Here is an 18682-nt window from a genome sequence, read left to right on the forward strand (position 1 = left end):
ACCTCCTCTGTAACTCAAAACATGCAACCTGTAGAATTTTTTAAACGTCGCCTATGGAGATTTTAAAGGATAAAAGTTTGTCACCATTCCACGAGCGGACGCAATTTTTAAGCGTGACATGTTGGGTATCAATTTACTCGGCGGAACATTATCTTTCACAAAATACAAAAAAAATTGGGCTAACTTTACTATAGTCTTATTTTTTAATTTAAAAAAGTGTAATTTTTTCCCCAAAAAAGTGTGCTTGTAAGACCGCTGCACAAATACGATGTGACAAAGTATTTACCGCCATTTTATTCTCTAGGGTGTTAGAATAAAAAATATATATAATGTTTGGGGGTTCTAATTCGAGGGAAGGAGATGGCAGTGAAAAAACACATTAGAACTGTTTTACTTGTAACAGCCACCACAAGATGGCGCCAGATCACAGAAGGTCGCAAAGCCGCAGGCTCAAATAACGGCAGGGCGCGGGCCCTCCGCGATCGCGCTGCGGGGGCGCACGGAGACGCAGGATCCTGTGTCTCCGTGCGCCCGCACCGGCTGGTAATTGAGGCCACGGCTCTGCGGCCTTAGCTTCCTTCGGTGAAGGCCACGGCCTCAATTACTGGCGGGCACAGGCACCAGGTCACAATTTCTTGTCGCAATTGCGACCGGGCGCCTGGATTTTGTCGAGCCCTGTACTAAAGGACACAGGAAGTCGTCATCTTAGGGGTTACATTGTTGCATTGGATGCAATCAAAATGTAGGCCAGTTTAGTATAACCATTCTTACGAACACCATCCTCAGTTTTTTTTGTTAGTGTCCTTGGAGTATAGTTGGACTAACTTTATTTTTATTCAAAATTTCTTACTATGTCAGTGGGGCAGCCTAGCTTTGGAGAGCTGTACTCTGATTCCGCTGGACACTATGGGGCCCACCTGATGGTGACCTCCAGTAACTTGGTTCCATGTGTTGTATCAGACCCTGATCTGCCATCTCATTGGAGATTGCACCGATCTTTAAAGGGTTCACCTTTTTAGAAAAAAATGAAATGCACTTAACCCTCATGGGTGATGAGCTGTCAGTGCCCACGCAGCTGGTGTAGTGGTCTGGAAAGTTGAAATCCCTGCTTTTTCTTCCCCCGCCTTTCCTTAGGGAGGACAGATCAGAGTTACTCTGAATGGTCAGTGCCGGTATGTGAGAGCTTTGACCAATTGGAATAGCTCTGATCTCTACACTGTCCTGTGATGTACAATTATGAAGTTAGGATTTTTTTTGTTTACCTGTACATCACAGGACACAAATCTCTTGCTTGTATTTCTGTTGCGTGCTACAATACTGAAGCTTAGCTGGGAACGGTTGTGACTGTATGGATGATTCCTTTTTTTATTTATTTTTTGTCCAGTCACCTGAAGGCAGCAGCATAACTTATGTATATCCGACAAATTCACTTTCATACAACTTGACTAGGTCCAGCATTTGGCCCTCGGCACTATTAAGGGTTGGATCCATGTTGCAATCCTGTTTTGAAGACCAGTGGTCTCTTTTTCCTTGATTAGGACCTGTGTATAGGGTGTTTGTGGTTCCCAATTTCCCTGTGACCTGAATTTTGGTTCTTGCGGCGTTCAAAAACCACACGTTGAACCCATCTGAAATATCCACTATTACAGACTAATTAGTTCACCTTTCTAAGGGAAAAAAAAAATGCACTTTTTTTTTCTACAGCCTGAAAAGCATTACACCCATGGTCAGTGGATTGTGGGTGCATTGTCTGACCACTGTCAACGGATCATTGTTAATGGTAATCGGGTATCGCATGATTACTATGATTGGTCATAGTGAGAGGCCTGTATAAATCCAGACAACCTGTGGTAATTGCAAGCCATGCACAATGGAATATTCTATTGATCATTTTTGCACCGTTTGACATTTGTTTACAGTCTATTGCCATTACAATTCTTCATTATTGAAGCACAACTCTACTGGTACTCAATCGGCAATGCTCTTTCTGCTTTTATGTAACACTCTGCTGTTCAATGTAATTTTCTGCGTCTTTCAAAACCCGTAAATGGGGAGAACAAGATGTAGCTGCATTGATGAACACATTGCTGCTATATAGATCTTTCATCAGTCATGTCGATTAGGTTCAGAATCTAAAGAAGCACACAGCACTTTTTATGTTTTTATACAGTTCATATATAATTATGCCTTACTGTCCATCATGGATGCATTGCTGTACTCGTGTTACAAGATATAAAACGGCGTAGTCACAAAACCTGCTGAACCCATGGTGTATTCAACCAAGAAGGATTGTCATACTAGTTTGTAACGAAAGCAATATTTTCAGTTTTAACTGCATGTTACAATTCTTCCAGCAGCATGAACCTGGGCAGTGAAGGAGATTCTCTTTTGGAGTTAGATTCCAGTTCGGGAGAGGTTTCTAATGGTGCAGATCTAATTAGTGCAATCTCAAGCAGCCAGGAATCGGAAGAAACTCAGCTAGAGATGACAGGTTACTTACAGGTGCAGTTTTGTAGCTTTTTATTAGTGTAAATATGTTCAGCTTTTTAACTCCTGTGTTTCTTAATGCAGTTAACAGTGATGTATATTGAGAACCAACCCAAATCTGTAGCTGTAAGGGGCCAATCCCAATACTGTTCTGGGTAAATCAAGGGGAAATACACAAAGTAAGAGTGTTGTGACTTGAGTAACATTTTATGAGCCTAGTAAAACAGTGTTGGACTATAATAACTAGGGTTGTTCCGATACCAGTATCGGGACCGATACCGAGTATTTGCGGGAGTACTTGTACTCCCGCAAATGCCCCCGATGCCTCATCTGATACTACCCACCCCCACGCTGCTGCCGCAACGAAAGCCGCATAAGCCCCGCCGCATAACGCAACGCCGACACTCCCGCATGGTTAAAAAGCGTGCGGGGAACATTACAGCTTTCATTTGAATAGCTGTAGTGTTTCCCGCCGCGTATAGACACTCCCCCTTGCTCAGGATTGGACGGGTGATCTGTCCAATCCCGAGCAAGGGGAAGTGTCTATACGCGGCGGGGAACACTACAGCTATTCAAATGAAAGCTGTGATGTGCCCACTCCTAGGCATTATCCCTGTTCTCCTTCCACCCATTCTTATCGTTTACCAACAGAATGCTTCTCATCGCCAACTGTATGAGTCACTACTTTCATTTCCTAGATAATGAATGGGAGCCTAGAACACAAAGGTTAGAGGTTCAATCATTTTCTTTGTAAATCATTTTCCTTCTGCCTGAAAAAAAATACTGTATGACTATTTTCAATGGTTGGAATAAGGAGAGAAGCTGTCACTTTTGCAATCCAAGTATCCTGCTTATGTCTGCTGAGCTAATTAGCTGTTAAGCAAATTGACATAATTAGGAAGCTCACAAGTCACTCAGCCTTATTTGGGGCCAAAGAAATGTTCGGATGGATAGAAATGCTGAATGGCCATGCCACTTACAAAGTGTTTTAACCTGATCACACAAGACGGCTGTCTTCCCTACATATATTAATAATGTTCAGACAACAGTATGACAAAGTGGATTTGCTAAATAAATGCAATGAGCATTCCCAGTTCTATAACCAAGGCTTAGTTCTTATTAACTCTATGCTACAAAGCACATAGCAGATTTACTCCATTATATAACAAGATAGGAACTGTTCCTATAACCCAGGCAGATGATATCATGATGGGATATACAGTGCATGGTGGGCACACAGGACAGCTGTAATACTATGAAATGCCAAACTGAGAATTGATATATGGGGGACATGGCTGCATATATGGGGGGACATGGCTGCATATATGGGGGGACATAGCTGCATATATGGGGGGACATAGCTGCATATGTGGGGGACATGGCTGCATATATGGGGGGACATGGCTGCATATGTGGGGGGACATGGCTGCATTTGGGGACACATTTAAAAAAAAGTATCGGTACTTGTACGTACGCGGTCCTAAAATAGTGGTATCGGGACAACCCTAAAATAACCCATCCTTGCTTTTCTTTTTTTTTTTTTACTGAAACCATTGTCAAATATAAACCATTCAGTGGAGCATGGTAATAAACAGAAACCCTGCTCTCAATTGAAAAAGCCTTTAGATCAAAAAAAGTAAATCTCCAAAGCAGAGATTGACATTCCCATGGCAGTCATGCGTCACTGTACTTTGTATACATCAGCTGCCAGGCAAGTGGTTGGATAAGAAGAGCTTAATTACTGAAATTTGCAACTCCATAACAGTGCTGTTTTGACTACACATTTTTTTTTCAACTGAAGTGTATTTTAAACAGCTGATGGATTAGATTGTAAAGTGGGTACCACTTGTTTACATGCAAACACATACATATATATTATTCCTCTTGAAAAGGGATGGTATTAAAAGCGGTCGTCTTGTATACCCGCATGCCTTTGGTATTTCAGAGTAAAGCAAAGAAAGTGTGAAATGACTTATTATACAGTGGAACCTTGGATTACGAGCATAATATTATGTTCCAGGAGAATGCTTGTAATCCAAAGTACTCGCATATCAAAGCGAGTTTCCCCATATTAGTCAATGGAAACTAAAATGATTAGTTCCGCATTGACTTCAATGGCATGCAATACCGCATGTAGCCAGAGGTGGGAGCGCCGCGGGGCCTTGGAAATACTCGGAAAGGGAACAAAGTATTTCCAAACGGCTTGGCTTCAGCGCCTCCACATGTCTGGCCAAATGCGGTATTGCACACCGCTTTGGCGGTGTGCAAACAGAGTCGGGATTTTAAAAAATGCTCGTATTGCGAAACGCTCGTTAACTGCATTACTCGCAATCCGAAGTTTCACTGTAATCTAAAATAGCCTGGATACATTTTCTTCTACCCCTAGAAAAGATTATGAATAGATCATATACATATTTATTTATTCATCACACGTCGTGTACTATTAATACCTGGAGTTCAGTTAAAAATGTTAACCCTTAATTAAGCTGGCCAAAGTTTTTAAATGGAGTTCTGCTTTAAATTGAGAAAAGTGGTCACTGTGTTTGGGGTAATCGTGTGCCCCACAGTACATATGGTCCAGACAAAACAAAGGAGAGGGTTGTCTGAGGAGAAAAGGAGGAAGAAAGTAAAACTTGAATACAAAAGATAAATACTGAAGGACCATCTCCATGCAGCTTGATGTTCCTATGATTACAATTGCAAATGTTAAGTTTAAAGTGGATGTAAACCCTCACATATACCCAGTGAAGTCAACGGCTTAAGATAATGCACAGGAATGAAACCAGTCTCTCTACAGTTTTACGTTATATCTGCTGTCTTCAGCTTTATATATTCTTTAGAAAGTTCAGATCATGTTAGGAGATTTGTATCTTCCTGTTCAGCTCTGCAGTGAAGTCTGAGCATACAGCCAAGACGGCTGATTGGAGGAAAGGCACACACACCCTCTTCTCATAGATTTTCAGAGCTGTTCATTGAATAGTTAAGCACTCTGCTAATCTATTTATAGCATCCTCCCCAACACAAAACTCAGGCTGCTTTTATCTCAATTGCCGGCAAACTTGTCAGAAGTTATGCTGATAACAGAAGAATGGAGCAGGAGACCGCTAAGGGACATGGTGCTTTGAAGAGAGATGAGTAAACACTGCAGATATGTCCCCCTCTTCAAATTTCATGAATTGGGGTTAAAGCAAGCTTCCTTGAACGTGGATCTAAATAGAAATTTGACCCCACAGATTAAACAGAAGGATTGTGCAAACTGTAGAAAGAGCCAAACTTGAGATACAATATGAAATCCAAGGTCAGAGTACATCCATGTGTAATCGCACACCATCCCTTTTTTTTTTTTTTTTTTTTTTTTTGCTACAGTGGGCACAAATAAAGGACTGACTCCATTGTTGAAAGAAAAAGCTTTTAAAGCCGGAATAGAATTGGCTAAAATACATATTGACAAATCACAATGTTTCTGGGTGTCTGTCCTTTAGACAGGTGGGACAAAACTAAAGCTTTTTTGGCAGCTCATATCACTTCTGTGTTCATAGATAAGGAAAAATTAAGTTTAAAGAAAATATATCCATAACTATTGTGAAACATGGAGGAGGCTAGGTTTTGGTTTGGGCCTGCTTTGTTGCATCCTTCAATCTTTGCAGGGTTCAATTAAATCTCAAGACCTTGTTGGAATTCCTAAGTTAAACTTGCTGCCCGGAAAGCTTGGGGTCTCAGAAAGCTTTTGGTCTCGGAGTCCTCTTCCCAGAACACGCAACTGACAGAACCCACGATTTAAAGAGTGGGAATAACATTGGGTTACGGGGCATATAATTTTTGTTCATGGCATTTTCATTGTTTTATTATTCAAAATATTCAGTGGACTCGGATGCAAAGTTTGATTTTTATATTAACCACTTAAGGACCAGGCCTATTTTTATTTTATTTTTGCTAGAAAATTACTTGGAACCCTCAAAAATACTTGGTCACACCATATTTGCGCAGCGGTCTTACAAGCACACTTTTTTTGGGAAAAAATACATTGCCGTGCTTCAAAAATGTGCCCGCTCGTGGAATGGCGACAAACTTTTACCCTTAATCTCCATAGGCGACATTTAAAAATTTCTACAGGTTACCAGTTTTGAGATGCAGAGGAGGTCTAGGGCTAGAATTATTGCTCTAACTATCACGGCGAAACCACGTGTGTGGTTTGAACACAGTTTTCATATGCGGGCGCGACATATGAATGTGGTTGCTTCTGCGTGTAAACTCGGCCGGGAAGGTGTGCTTAAATTTTTTTTATTTTACTTATTGACACTGTCCTTTTCAAACAAAATGGGAATAAAAAATTGGTCGCATTTATTCCTATTGCAAGGAATGTAAACATCTCTTGTAATAGAAAAAAAGCATGGCGCAGGACCTCGAAAGTGGCGTTTTACCCACGTATTTGATTTATTTTTAAACAAATTCAGACTATTGCAGAATTTATATTCTACAATTGTTACTCTTGTCATTAGCGCTTCATTTCTTATTTTATATAAAAAAAAAAAAATACCTTTGAGCCTTCTTGGGCTTTACCATATTGTGGGCAGGCGAAGCCCACAAGCATATTCTTCCCGGGATATGGCGCAACTGTATTCCCAGCATGCACTGCCCATTCTCGCGCATGTGCAGGAAACTACACAGGAAGTGCCCGCCATGTTATGATGGCCAAATTCCACAATTTTAGCCCTCAGCATGCTGAGAGGCTGAACAGTGCCTGCAAAGCATCGGAGTGGATCCTGAGATTGTCTGTCTGGATCCCTCTGGAGTGGCTCTGTAATGTCAGCCAGCATCAGGCTTTAACTCGCTGTCTGCTGATTCTGGGATAGCACTCCTGTGACTCACAAGTGAACTAAGGCCAAACTACTTTTTTAAATTTGCCAATTTTGTCAGTTTCGTGTTATTTGAGAGGCATTTTATTTTTTCCTAGAACGATGCGGACTTGTCGATAGTTGTAGGTTTTAAATAAGGATGGAATATGTTTCTGGAAATTTAAGATTGTTGAAAACTGTAATGCAGCATATTTCATCTTTGACTTCTTTTTTTTTTTTTTTTGGAAAACATTTTTTTTCATAAAATGTTTCCTTAAAAGAGAAAATACATACAATAAGCATGTACAACCTGGTAATCCCTTTCACACCATCGGCTCACTCGGATCCACCTGTCCATTTTTCAGGCAGATCCGAACAGGCCACCCATTGACTTCTATGATATCAATTGAGATGTCTGACACCCACCTGTCATCCGATCCGACAAGATCCCCTCAAGACAGAAGGATGGCGATACTTTTGCCATCCATCCAGCAGATGAGATCGGATGAAAACAGACAGGCTGTCCATTTTCATCCGATCTACACAGAGAGAACAGCGGGGCTCGGACAGGTCTGTTCCTGCACAGTGAGCAGGTATGGACCTGTCATCCGCCTTCTCAGCAGGGATAAATGGATCGATCACCCGCTGAGCTAGCGGAGTCCCTGTAGTGGTTCCACCCCGTGTGAAAGGGGCCTAAAAAATAGACCCCCCCCACCTCATTTGTGCCAACATTCCTTAAAGTGCATAAGAATACCAAGCAGGTATTAGCCCTGAGTATTAACCACACAAAAATAAGGATCCCTTGATAAAGACACTCCCGTTCACATATACGGGAAAAATATATATCGGTGCTGCTACCGCAACACTAAGGCCCCTTTCACACTTGTACGACTTGTCCTGCAACTTGGGACCGCAAAGTTGCATGACAAGTTGTTCCCCATGATTTCCAATGATAACCATTCATATATGTGCGACTTCTAGTTATGCCAACTTCCTGTACTACTTTTGGCCTGACTTTCATGCACGTTTAGGTCCATATGTCTCAAGGCATTCCCTGAAATTGCTGCAAAATTGCGCGACTTTGAAGTCCATGGTAGTATGAAAGGGGCCTACATTTTGGGGCAACCTCTACACAAGTACGTGGCCTTTTATAAAGGCAGAACCTTATTAATGATGCCCTTCCAGTACGATAATGAAGGTGCCTTCGGTTTCTTCCAGCATAACGAGATGGCCTTACGAGCATAAAAAAGAGCAAGTGAGAGACCATTGCTTTGTGCCCTGCGTGGTGCTACCTCCTCTGGTAGACCTAGCATACAAATCAAGATAGTTAAGGGAACCAGAAGAGAACGCAAGAGTAGAGTACGAGTGACCCCCCGTCCAGAACAATGTGTCCGCTGACTGTGCCAAAAAATGTGATTAAAAATGGCCAGGGAGGCGGTACATCTCCAGCTTTCAGCCGAGCCAGTTCCATAAATGATGACTACTCTTGCCATTGTATAATGAGTGCCTATAGAGCAGTTTAAATTTAATGTAGCAACCCCAAGCCGACGCCAGAGTCCTAAATGGATAGTCCCACGGATCATCCCCCCTGCAATTTAGGGATTAATGGCATCCAACGGTCCCTACATTTAGTAAGTAAGTGTTTTTGGTCTTTCTACAAACCATTCCCTATAGACTTAAGACAGGTGTATCTTCAAATATTCAATATTTGACTTTAGAGACTTTGAAACATTACTAACCAGCAAAGACAAAAAGGCCAATCCGTTTTTACCTTCCAAACTGTAGTAGTTTTAAACCCTGCCTCCTCTTCTGTCGATTCGGTCATATTCTTGCAACTATCCCTATAAAAACTGGGTATAGACCAGAAGAAAAATGAACAAAAATTCAAGGAAAAATCTAAATTGTCTTTTGATCAAACATTCAATAGCCCAATCATTGCATCGGAAATTTTCCAGTGAACTTCAAAATTTTTCCAATTGGTTTCTCCTACGACCCCTACTGCTCATGCACCTTCACCTATTCTTTTCTAATGTTTCCTGCAAATAAGAATCTTTGTTAAAAAAACTGTTGGATTTTTTTTTTTTTTTTTTCTTAATTTTTTTTTGTCTTGAAACGGAAATGAACTGTCAGAGTAGCACACTAACCATATAATAATTAAACTATCTACTGACTGATTTTTTTGTTTGCTGTACTATCCATCCTATGGCTTGCTTAAAGTGGCTTTTCAGGTTTAAACAAATTTGAAGTAGTCGGCAGCTACAAATACTGTAGCTGTTGACTTCGTAAAAAAAGAAAAATTATGCATCCTGTGCTGTCCTCACTTGGTCCGGTTCTTTCAGTCTACGGGTCCTCAAAGATGGCATGTTTTGTGTGGTTAGCCAGTTACATTTACAACTGGCTTCCTACTGCACATGCACAAGCAATGCTGCACTGTTAATGTTCCTACAGCTTCCTGTGACATGTCCCAGAAGGTTGGGGAGGGGGTGGGGAAGGTTAACTTTCACTGGAATGTCCTGGGTGGTTGCAGTGGAAGTGGGTGAGAGTACCTGAGAGTTCACGCAAAGGAGGATTTAAAGTGGAACTTTCCTTTTTAAGTTCTGCTTTAAGATATAGAATAAGTCACTATCAATGATGTAGTAGTAAGCCAACTTTTACATATTCTACTTGAGTCTGTAAATTGGAACAGTTTAGCGCTAATACCTGTGTAAAGATATGGATGACAAACCAAATCTACATACATTAATACATGTCTAAATCTTAGTGTGACCACGTGACCTTACTAAACATATTGGTGTGCCAACATATAGTAAAGGCTTGCAAATAATAACAATAAATTGAGAAGGTGCATAAAGTGACGAATGGAAAAGAGGGTGGGCGACTTCACCACAGGCAAGTGCATGAAGTGACTAGAGTCCAAATAAATGTAGATAAAGATGGCTTCACCATTTTCTTGTGAAAAAAAAGATGGCTTCACCGTAGGGAGATCTTGAAGATGGAACAGCTGCTTGACAGAAGTGCCACCACCAATGGTAGAAAAGGGGGCTTACCAAATATATAAATGACTAGGAAAGATATATACCGCCCAAGTAACCAAAGGCTTGTATCGATCACCCTGATCTAAACTGCTGGTCCTGGATCCAAATGGCTAATCGACTTGATGATCCCAAATCAGTGTGAAGGATAACTTCATAGAGGCTCGGTTACCACATGCCATGCAAGGAATATTGAAAAGAACTCGCATAGCGTGATACCGTATGAACAGTGTTGTTTACATGCAAGTTTTTTATCCTACTTTTAATAAAAGCTCATATGTTTTTACATGGTATGGTACCAAAAGAGATGTTGATGGTTCCACCCAACTAGGCTGTAATATTTTGTATTCTAAAAAACCCATCACAAGGACTAACTTTTTTAATTTATATGTTTTGCGAAGAATATCTTTTTTTTTTATTTTTTTATTTACCATTCTCTTTATTTACAATCATTGGAAAGCTATAATGTGGTAACCACCTTCCCAGCTGCTACATCACCCCTTACTACTTGGCTGACAATAGAAGTTGCTTGATGGGTCAAATATTGAGGGAGTATATATCCTAAGCTCTCCCCTACCCTGGGAATAATGGCTTTGCACTTTAACGCTGCCCGTAGATGAGTAAGTTGTTTCCTTCAAGCAGTGGGTTGAACAGGGGGGCAAAAAATATCCGATTCGCCCATCCACATATTCAGGATGCTGTGTCTTTTGTATTATGACAGCGGAAAGACTTCCCCACAGTCAGAATACACTGATCAGTGCTGCAGTCTATTGCCCGCAGCGCCAATCGAGAGGCGATTTAAACAGAAGTCAATCAATAGATGGAGTTTGTTCAATATTGTGGCCACACATTGATTTAGCAGGGAGTGGCCAAATTTAAATCTGACACATTTTTGATTTGTGTATGGTCAGCTTACAGAATAAGTTCACCGTATGTTACACCCTTATTCATGGTGTAACATGTTAGTTCTGCAGCTGCCCCGTAACTTCCCGCTGTGACAGCAGACTGGGGATCTTCTTCCTATGACTGATGCCACATTTCAAAATGTTTAAAAACAATGTTCTGTGAATGGGAAACTACAGCTACTGTGACAGCTCTTGGGTTTGTAGCTCTTGATGAACTACCACAGCGCTGTGGTAGTTCATTGAAAGTTCCTGTCGGTGTGTAACTAAATGCTCGTACGAGGTACAAGCACACCGCTTACAGTCTGCAAGAGTCCTGCATAGCACCCACGATCTGCTGATCATGGGTACAATGCTTTGCAGGCTCCCAATAAAAGAAAAATGCACTTATTGCTGGTAAATAAAAAAAATTGCTTTTTATTTTTTTAACCACTTAAGGACCCTCCACTGTATATATACGTCCTCTTTTTAAACATGGATATCTCAGTAACGGCAGCAGCTGCTGCCACAACTGAGATATCCATGTTTTCAGCGGGCGGCCGTGTAAACGATAACGGCGGTCTCCGCGGCGGATTCGCCGCGAGATCGCCGTTATCGGTGGCGGGAGAGGGGCCCCCCCCTCCCGCCGCTTTTCCGCGCCCTCCGCCGCTTACCGGAGCCGTCGGTAGCGGCGGAGGAGATCCGATGCTGCCTGGTGTGTGAGGACTTGAGTGAGGGCAAGATGGCCCCCACCCGTCCTCATAGCTCTGCTGGGCGGAAGTGACGTCAAAACGTCAGTCCCGCCCAGCCTCTTAAAGAGACAATTTTTTTTCTGTCATTTTTTTAAATGACAAATTTTCCTTTTTTTTTTTTGCATTTAAGCCTAAATATGAGATGTGAGGTCTTTTTGACCCCAGATCTCATATTTAAGAGGACCTGTCATGCTTTTTTCTATTACAAGGGATGTTTACATTCCTTGTAATAGGAATAAAAGTGATAATTTTTTTTTTTTATATATTTTAGTGTAAAAAATAATAAAATCAATAAAATTAAATAAGAAAACAAAAAAAAATTTTTTTTAAAGCGCCCCGTCCTGACGAGCTCGCGCGCAGAAGCGAACGCATACGCGAGTAGCGCCCGCATATGAAAACGGTGTTCAAATCACACAAGTGAGGTATCGCCACGATCATTAGAGCGAGAGCAATAATTATAGCCCTAGAGCTACTCTGTAGCTCAAAAAATGCAACTTATAGAATTTTTTAAATGTCGCCTATCTAGATTTTTAAGGGTAAAAGTTTGACGCCATGCCACGAGCGGGCGCAATTTTAAAGCGTGACATGTTGGGTATCATTTTACTCGGCGTAACATTATCTTTCACAATATATAAAAAAATTGGGCCAAATTTTATTGTTGTCTTATTTTTTAATTCAAAAAAGTGAATTTTTTCCAAAAAAAGTGCGCTTGTAAGACTGCTGCGCAAATACGGTGTGACAAAAAGTATTGCGATGACCGCCATTTTATTCTCTAGGGTGTTAGAAAAAAAATATATATATAATGTTTGGGGGTTTTAAGTAATTTTCTAGCAGAAAAAAATGTTTTAGTCTTGCAAACATCAAATCTGAAAAACACCTGAGGTCTTTAAGTGGTTAAAGGTGAACCTAGCCTTTTAAGTTTTGTACAGATGTCTTAATGCCCTAAAAACAATTGAAATGAACATGGCTTTACTGTACCTTCTGTATTATGTTTTCACAGGTAAAACGAAAAGTGCCGCACAAGAGAAGGAAATGAGCGTCTATCAGCAGGCATGCTCCACCCTTCAAGACTTATTCCATTTTTCTATTCAGAAGATGAACTTGCTCAAACATCAAAAACTTTTTACTTTTATCAAAAATATATAAAATGAAAAAAAAATTGAAGTCACCTGCAAAAAAACTTTGTTTTCACACTTACCAAATTCTTCGAGACACGGTTTCATTTCCATGTAATAAAATTACACTCTGGTTGTATGGAGCAAAGAACAGGACTACCCACATTACAAGCCATGTTTAGTGGGGCTCCTTGGTTACAAGACTGTACTGTTTTTTTTTTTTGTTTTTGTTTTTTTTTGTAAATCTCTGACAGAGGTTACCGTTCCAGGATGAGATTCTACAACCATCTTTCTTGGGTCTCATTTTTCCATGCACATAGACTCCTACTTGGCAGATTTTTAATTATATTCTGCTGGTGTACATAGAGACATGGCTACGGCCAGGGACAAGGGAAAAAAAGCTTGTTGAAGGAATGTTGCATTCATTTATTGGTTTTTGTCTTATGTAAAATTGTGCTGCAAGTCTACTTTTTAAATAGAATTAATTGTACAGTTTTTTCTAACTCCATACTATGAAAATTATCAATCTTTTGTGTTTTCATTCTATTCCTCTGCACCGATGGGGAGTAAAATTACTTTGGTTCCAAAAGCAACATTTCACAGAGCAACACTTATCTATTTCCTTCTGAGTTAATATAATATGGGATATGTGTACATATTTTTGTTTGTTTTTCTGTTTTTTTTTCCATATATCACTATCATAAAGTCATTTTACTCAAACACGTTTGAATACTGTACTGGATAGCAAGACAGTCCAGCATTTGATTTTATAACGTTGGTTGACAGATTTTTAATGTAAAAAATAAAAACTTTTTTTTCCCAGAAATAGTAAATTTAGGCAGCTTTATAAAGAAAATTCAGAAATGCAGATGCTTCGATTTTTAGAGGTTTTGCTGTTCTAAAGTTCATGTCTCATCTTGAAATATTTTTATTTTAGGTAAATAGGTGTGCACTCAGCATTTTGTCAGTGAAGTAGTGGACACTTAAAAGTGTATGCCCAGTGCTGCCTATGCACCTTGTATGTACACATGGTCATATTTAAGTTTTGTTGCCTAAAATAAATGCTTCTAGGTGTCATGTTGTCTCCATCCCCCCTTTTTTTTTCTCATTTTGCTTTCTCTTTTCATCTTTACCATGGTCCTGTCTTCTTTCTTTGAAGTGAGATGTGTCTGATCACTAGGAACTTTACACTGTTTCTCCAGTCTTGAACAACAAAAGAAGCTTTTATTTGGAAAGTAAAGTATTGTGAAGTTATAGGGCTGGTAAAGTTAATCCTGTCCCGAGCTTTATAAAATCACCTTTTTACATACTGAGGTGATAAGACCTTGCCTTTTGAGTACTACCTGACTCAGAATCTATGTTATAACTTGTGCAGCTGGTTTGCCGAGCTTGAGCAAATATTTTGCCAGTAAACATCCAGAATATGAGAACCAACAAAGTTTAAAAGAAGCCTGTAACTAGTGACATGCTTTTTATTCAGCAAGTAGTAAAGCAAGGAATGGCAGACTTGGGGCTTGCACTTTCCAAACAGTGGCCTCTTCACATTTCTGTGCTGACAATTTCTTTCAACTCTACAGGTTCTACAAAAAAATATATATATATAATCTGCCAGGTGAACTATATATTTTTTGCTTTTTAAGAGTGTGTTTAGTCTTGCTAGCACTTGGCATCTTAAGGCAATGGGTATATGCCATTTGCCAAAGTCATTGGCTTTGCCTCATGCCAGCACTCTGTTAGAGACCATGTGACCCATGCCCCTCAGCATTAGGTATGTAATAGGCCAGGATTCTGGTTGGGCCTGCAGCAGGGCAACATCACCAAATATGAGAACCATCCCATTGCAATTAAAATTTCACTGTTGTAGTTCTATTTAAGAATTGCCCATTGTTGGATAATGTTCATCAGTGAAATGGATTTATCAATCTACATGCCTACAATAATTCTTAAAATGTTGATCTTTTGTGTAGCTTGTCCTTTTGCTGTATCCGCTAGCCAAGAAGCGCATAGCCTGAGTGAAAATCACTGTCATCCTGCAAGTCTGTTGGTAGCATGACCTATTTAAGCAAATGCTAATTGTTTTTTTTTTTTTTGTTTTTTTAAAGCTGATTGATTGTTTATGGTTCCCAGAGAGGTAGATGGCATATGGTAATTTAGAGGTGTAGGGAAAAGATCAAAAGATTTATGCATACTGGTGTGACCTATGCAATTGCTGTATTATGGGTGCTGACTAGTTCCAGATTCTCAAATACTTGTGTGCTTTTGAGCCTTTTCAGACTACCTATAACCTACTTTCTAGACCATATTCATTTTTTTTTTATTAAGCATAACTTTAACATAATCATGTCTTGTCATAAAGGACGCATATTGGAATACTGGTGACTTTGCACAGGTTTGCTAAAATGACCCTTGTATTTGCTTGATCATTGAACACTCATAAAGCAAATGTCTTTAGGATCGGCCAATGTTAATGTTGGAGCTTGGGTTTAATCTGGAAAGGTAATCTTTTTTTTTTTTTTTTTTTTCTTTCTTGTTTTCTGTAGAGTGTCTGTATCGGGTCAGCAGAGACCCAATCTAGCCCCCATGCAGATCATTTCTAATAGTGATCTATTACTACATTTGAGGCAGGAAATAGCCGCATCAGCTCTATCCTGGCCTCTGTACTCGCAGGAAGTTCCATGTACATCACTTCTATGTAAACAGTATGGAAGCAAACAGCTGGTGATTCCAGTGCTAAAAGCCATCCGGGCATGCTAGAGCGCTGCTGAGTTGCAATACTGTTTTAAAATTTCAATTGGACAAAAACCTTTTAAAACATAATCAGGGATTTACGTGAATAAAAAGGTATGCAAACTTTGAAAGATTTGAGGTGGTTGTAAATGTCTGACATGAAATCTAAACAAAGCATAGCTTTAGAGTGCTAAGCGTCATTTGTCTGCTGCCTCATTCCTCTATCTAAATGAGACACTTCTGACAAGTTTTCCTGACACCAAGAGAAATAATGTGATGGGAGGGAGCTGTAGTACAAGGCCTGTGATTGACAGCCTTGGCTCTGTTTCTGTGGGGAGGGGTTTCCTTCCCTCCAATCGGCCCTTAAAGCTCCCAACACTTTGGTTGTGGAAAAAGAGGGCTGCCGATTTTAAACAAATCCTCCTACATAAGTTCTATTTATCTGTGCATCACCTAGTCACTTCACTGGGTATATATACAGCGGGTAAAATAAGTATTGAACATGCCGCCATTTTTCTAGGTAAATGTAATTCTAATGGTGCTATTGACCACATGTTGGTAACAACCTATGCAGGCCATTCATTCAAAGAAACTAAAATAAGTTCACAAATTAAGCTGCGTAATAAAATGACACAAACAGTATTGAACACATGAAGAAATTGAGGTGCAAAAAGGCATAGAAAGCCAAGATGTCAGCTAAAATCTATCGGTAATTATAAAGAATTCCTGCCCCTTGTCAGTGCAAATTAATATCAGCTGGTTTAGTCTCAACTGTTGGCCTATAAAAAGGTGTCACAAGAAACCTCATCTGTAAAAGCGAAGAGCTCTCAAGACCTTCCCAACCCTATTGTTACAAAAACCATACTGATGGCATTGGTTACAGAAGGATTTATAAACTTCTGAATGTTCTAGTGAGCACTGTTGGGGCCATAATCCGGAAGTGGAAAGAACATAATTTCACCATAAACCGGATACGACTAGGTTTTCCTCAAGATTTCTGACAGGAGTGAAAAGTGTTGGAGTTAATAAAGAGCCGAGGACGACTTGTGAAGATCTTTAGAAACATCTGCAATAAGCAGATACAATTGTTTCAAAGAAAACCAATTCATTCAACTGCCATGGCCTGTATGCACGCAAGACTCCATTGTTCGGAAAAAAAAATTGAAACTCGTTTAAAGTTTGCTGCACAACATTTAGACAAGCAGGTGACATAGTGGCAGAATATAGTCTGGTCAGATGAGACCAACATTGAATTTTTTGGATGGCATAATACATACCATGTTTGGAGGTCAAATGGCACTGCACATCTCCCTAAAAGCACCCCCACACCAACAGTAAAGTCTGGAGGTAGGAACATCTATGGCGTGGGGCTGTTTTTCAGCATACGGTACTGGTAAACTTCATTACATTAAAGGAAGTTTGAATGGAAAAATGTACCAAGACATTCTTATTTAAAAATCTGCTGCCATCTACCAGAATGATGAAGATGAAAAAAGGGTGGACATTTCAGCAAGACAATATTCCCAAACACAAAGCCAAGGAATCTCCCAATTGGTTTCAAAAGAGAGAAAATAAAGCTGCTAGAATGGCCCAGCCAATCATCTGACTTGAATCCAATAGAAACTCTATGGAAAGAACTAAAGATACTTCAAGATTAGAAAAATGGGCCAAAATCACACCTGAGCAATGCATGCGACTAGTTTATCCCCATACAGGAGGAGTCTTGAAGCCGTCATTACCAAAAGGATTTTGTACGAAGTATTACATTTAAGTTGGCGTGTAATACTTTTTCCCCCCTGTGCTATTCCATTTTATTACACAACTTTAATTTCTGAACTTGCTTGTTTTGGTTTATTTGTATGTGTGCATTGCATGGGTTGTTACCGACGTGGTTAAAATTTAATGTCAATAGTATCCTTAAAAATATATTTTACCTGGAAAAATGGTGACGTGTTTAATACTTTTTACCCGCTGTATAAGCGTTTACAACCACTTGAAATTGTAATATATACAGGTGAAACGCAAAAAATTTGAATATCGTGCAAAAGTTCATTTATTTCACTAATGCAACTTAAAAGGTGAAACTAATATGAGATGGGCCCATTACATGCAAAGCAAGATTGTTCAAGCCGTGATTTGTCATAATTGTGATCGATATGGCTTACAGCTGAAAACCCCAAATCCACAATCTCAGAAAATTTAGAATATTGTGAAAAGGTGCAATTTTTCTATGCTCAAATTGTCCCAAGCTAATTAAACCAGAACACCTGCAAAGGGTTCCTGAGCTTTTAACCACTTCAATACTGCACACTGTCATATGACGTCCACAAAGGGGATCTCTTATCCCAGGTGGACGTCATATGATTGTATTTTGTGCGGTGATATCTGAATGATGCCTGCACCTAGAGGCATCATTCAGATATCATTTTGTTCTGGCGGCGATTCTGCGCACCATAAGAATGATCATAGCGGCGGTTGATCTTATAGGCAGCGGGAGGGGACATCCCCCCTCCCACCGCCATCCGGTGCTTCTCCGGGCTCTCCCGTGCCATCAGGGGCCCGGAGAGATGATCGCCGTGCGCCGGATGGGAAGCATAGATATGACTGGTGACCAAATGGTCACCAGTCATCTGTAGGACCGTTGGAGGCCAGGGCGTGATGTGATGAAGTCACGCCCGGGTACCCGTAAGTAAACACCGCAATTGCAGCTAGTAAGAATGAGATCTGTGATTTTTTTTTTTTTTCACAATCTCATGCTTTCCAGCCTGGAGGTGAGATGTGGGGTCTTATTGACCCTGCATCTCTCCTTAAAGAGGACCTGTCACACACTATTCCTATTACAAGGGATGTTTA

The 18682-nt window shown here is 40.2% G+C and overlaps 1 protein-coding gene across 5 annotated transcripts in view; it reads left to right on the forward strand.

Moving 5' to 3' along the window:
- Window positions 1-14179, forward strand: part of PDS5A (PDS5 cohesin associated factor A) — a 150955-nt gene extending 136776 nt beyond the window's left edge. For 3 of the 5 annotated variants that reach the window (XM_040335080.1, XM_040335088.1, XM_040335089.1), the window contains 2 exons: window positions 2355-2502; window positions 12988-14179. In XM_040335080.1, coding sequence (XP_040191014.1) covers window positions 2355-2502; window positions 12988-13023 — 184 coding nt within the window. In that variant the 3' untranslated portion in view covers window positions 13024-14179. The remainder of the gene's footprint in view (window positions 1-2354; window positions 2503-12987) is intronic. The other 2 variants (XM_040335085.1, XM_040335093.1) reach the window with 2 other exon arrangements.
- The last annotated feature ends 4503 nt before the right edge of the window (window positions 14180-18682 follow it).

The sequence above is a fragment of the Rana temporaria genome, chromosome 1 (assembly GCF_905171775.1).
Source record: "Rana temporaria chromosome 1, aRanTem1.1, whole genome shotgun sequence".
NCBI lineage: Eukaryota > Metazoa > Chordata > Amphibia > Anura > Ranidae > Rana > Rana temporaria.